The sequence below is a fragment of the Dendrobium catenatum genome, unplaced genomic scaffold (assembly GCF_001605985.2).
Source record: "Dendrobium catenatum unplaced genomic scaffold, ASM160598v2 fragScaff_scaffold_1377, whole genome shotgun sequence".
Taxonomy (NCBI): domain Eukaryota; kingdom Viridiplantae; phylum Streptophyta; class Magnoliopsida; order Asparagales; family Orchidaceae; genus Dendrobium; species Dendrobium catenatum.
In genome coordinates, this window is record NW_021319839.1 from 432 (window position 1) to 2,148 (window position 1,717).

At 42.4% G+C, this 1,717-nt stretch overlaps 1 protein-coding gene across 1 annotated transcript; it reads right to left on the reverse strand.

The window, feature by feature from the left end:
- Window positions 1–293: 293 nt before the first annotated feature.
- LOC110103052 lies at window positions 294–1,711 on the reverse strand. The gene is made up of 2 exons (XM_020831597.2): window positions 907–1,711; window positions 294–812 (listed from the first exon to the last, which is right to left on the reverse strand). Exons 1-2 carry the CDS (start codon window positions 1,499–1,501, stop codon window positions 478–480), a joined length of 930 nt encoding a protein of 309 aa, XP_020687256.2. The 5' UTR covers window positions 1,502–1,711; the 3' UTR covers window positions 294–477.
- Between the last annotated feature and the right edge of the window lie 6 nt (window positions 1,712–1,717).

A 1,717-nucleotide genomic window follows, 5' to 3' on the forward strand; every position in this document is an offset into this window, starting at 1 on the left:
AGATCACTCCAGCCTTTTCAAGGTCCGTTCTTCAATGCAATATTAGTATTGCCAATGTAATGCAAACTTCCTTTATAAAACCCTAATACACATAACTGAAAGAATAGAACCAAAGAAAACAGAAATCATCGTCTCTAGACATCAGGAAGAAGCATCAGAACAAAGCCCTATATGGGGTCTTGGTTGGGTAACCATGCTTTACTCGAACGGGCTTCGCCCACCCACGCCCATCTATGATGACTTTCGGGATGCCGTACCCACCTATACCCACCAACTTTTCATGCTTTTTGAATGCAGTCTGCCATGGATTGATGACCTTGAGGCCTGTTGCTCTTTGCTCTGATTGCAAACTTTCAAGCCACATCAGAATTTACCGTAGTCGCAGCGTGGTTAAATGCTGCACACTGCGTACTGAGGATAGCAGTAATATAAGATATTGATGGGCGTGAATATGGGTACCCAATGCAGGGCTCTGCATCAGAATGGAACTACATACGGCAGAGCTAATATATCAGCCGAATCAATCCGCATTGCCTGGGCAAATAACTGAGGTATTTTATCAGCCTTGAGCTCTGTTTTAGACTTCTGCAGAGAATCATGGAGGTTGAAAAGCCATTCCTGGTCATCAAGCTCAGGCAATTCCACCATTTTCGGAACGGTGTAGATCTGGCTCAGATACTTGGAAATTGCGTTGCCATTTATCAATCTTTCCTTGTTTTCTAATAATCGATCTGGTCTCAAGGAAATGCTAGATGGAGCCGTGAGATGTAGTTCCCATAGCCTTGGTATCTTTCCAGGCCGTTCATCATTTTCTGTGAATTACAGGAGATAAAACCAGTCACTGCATATAGAGAAGAACCACGTTGCTCAGACAGATTTGTTAGAAGTAGAGGAAAACTAACTAACCTTTTATATAGCCATTGGTGTCGAGGTTCTTTCTTTTTTTCATAGTTCCATCCACACATTCAGTACCAATTGCATTGTCTTTATGAGGGGCTAACGGCTTGCAATTTAGAGTATCTACTTGATCCTTCTTTCCATAGTTTCTGAACTTATTAGCCACTCTAGCTTCAGCATTCTCCAATATATTCTCCTCTTTTTTCTTCTCTTTGGTGATTTTATCTTTATCCTCGGCTTTCTTTACCTGAGTTTTATTCTTTTTTTCAACCTTTTGATGTATATGAATCTCGGTCTTTTCATGAATGGAGGAGAGATTTTCCACTGGCATGCCCAAAACATCCTTTCTTCTTTGAGCTGTAGCAAGGGAAGTCGAAGCCAAGGTTCTTGCACCAAGAACTTTCCTCCTGTCAGGCCCAGGTACAACAGAATTTGAAACCAAACTTCTTTCACCGCATTTTTCCTTCTCCATGTCAGCTGTAGAGCCACCTCCTGTTTTTCTAATAACCAAATCAGAAACCATTTCCGTTGATCTGGATATGGCATAATTTCGACTTGGCACGGTATCCCTGCTTCCATGCATTTTACTTCTTTCCCTGTCCATTGTAGCTTCCGTGCAAATATACTCGGCTTCTTTTTGAAAAGAAATGGCAAAATTTTCAATGGGCAGGTCACTTCTATCGTTTCTTCTTTGCACTGAACCAACCTGAACAGAAAACGCCTGGCTAGCCGCAACTCTTTCATTTCCCAGTGACGCATTGGCAGTGCCCGCCGCCCTCGAACTTTCTTTGAATCGAATTTGCGAAGCTCCCAACCATTG

Excerpts from the sequence above, each read along its gene's own strand:
- LOC110103052 (XM_020831597.2), bottom strand. The coding sequence starts at position 1,501 with ATGGACAGGGAAAGAAGTAAAATGCATGGAAGCAGGGATACCGTGCCA. Across the intron at positions 813-906 it reads CACCAATGGCTATATAAAAG|AAAATGATGAACGGCCTGGA; the intron begins GTTAGTTAGTTT and ends TGTAATTCACAG.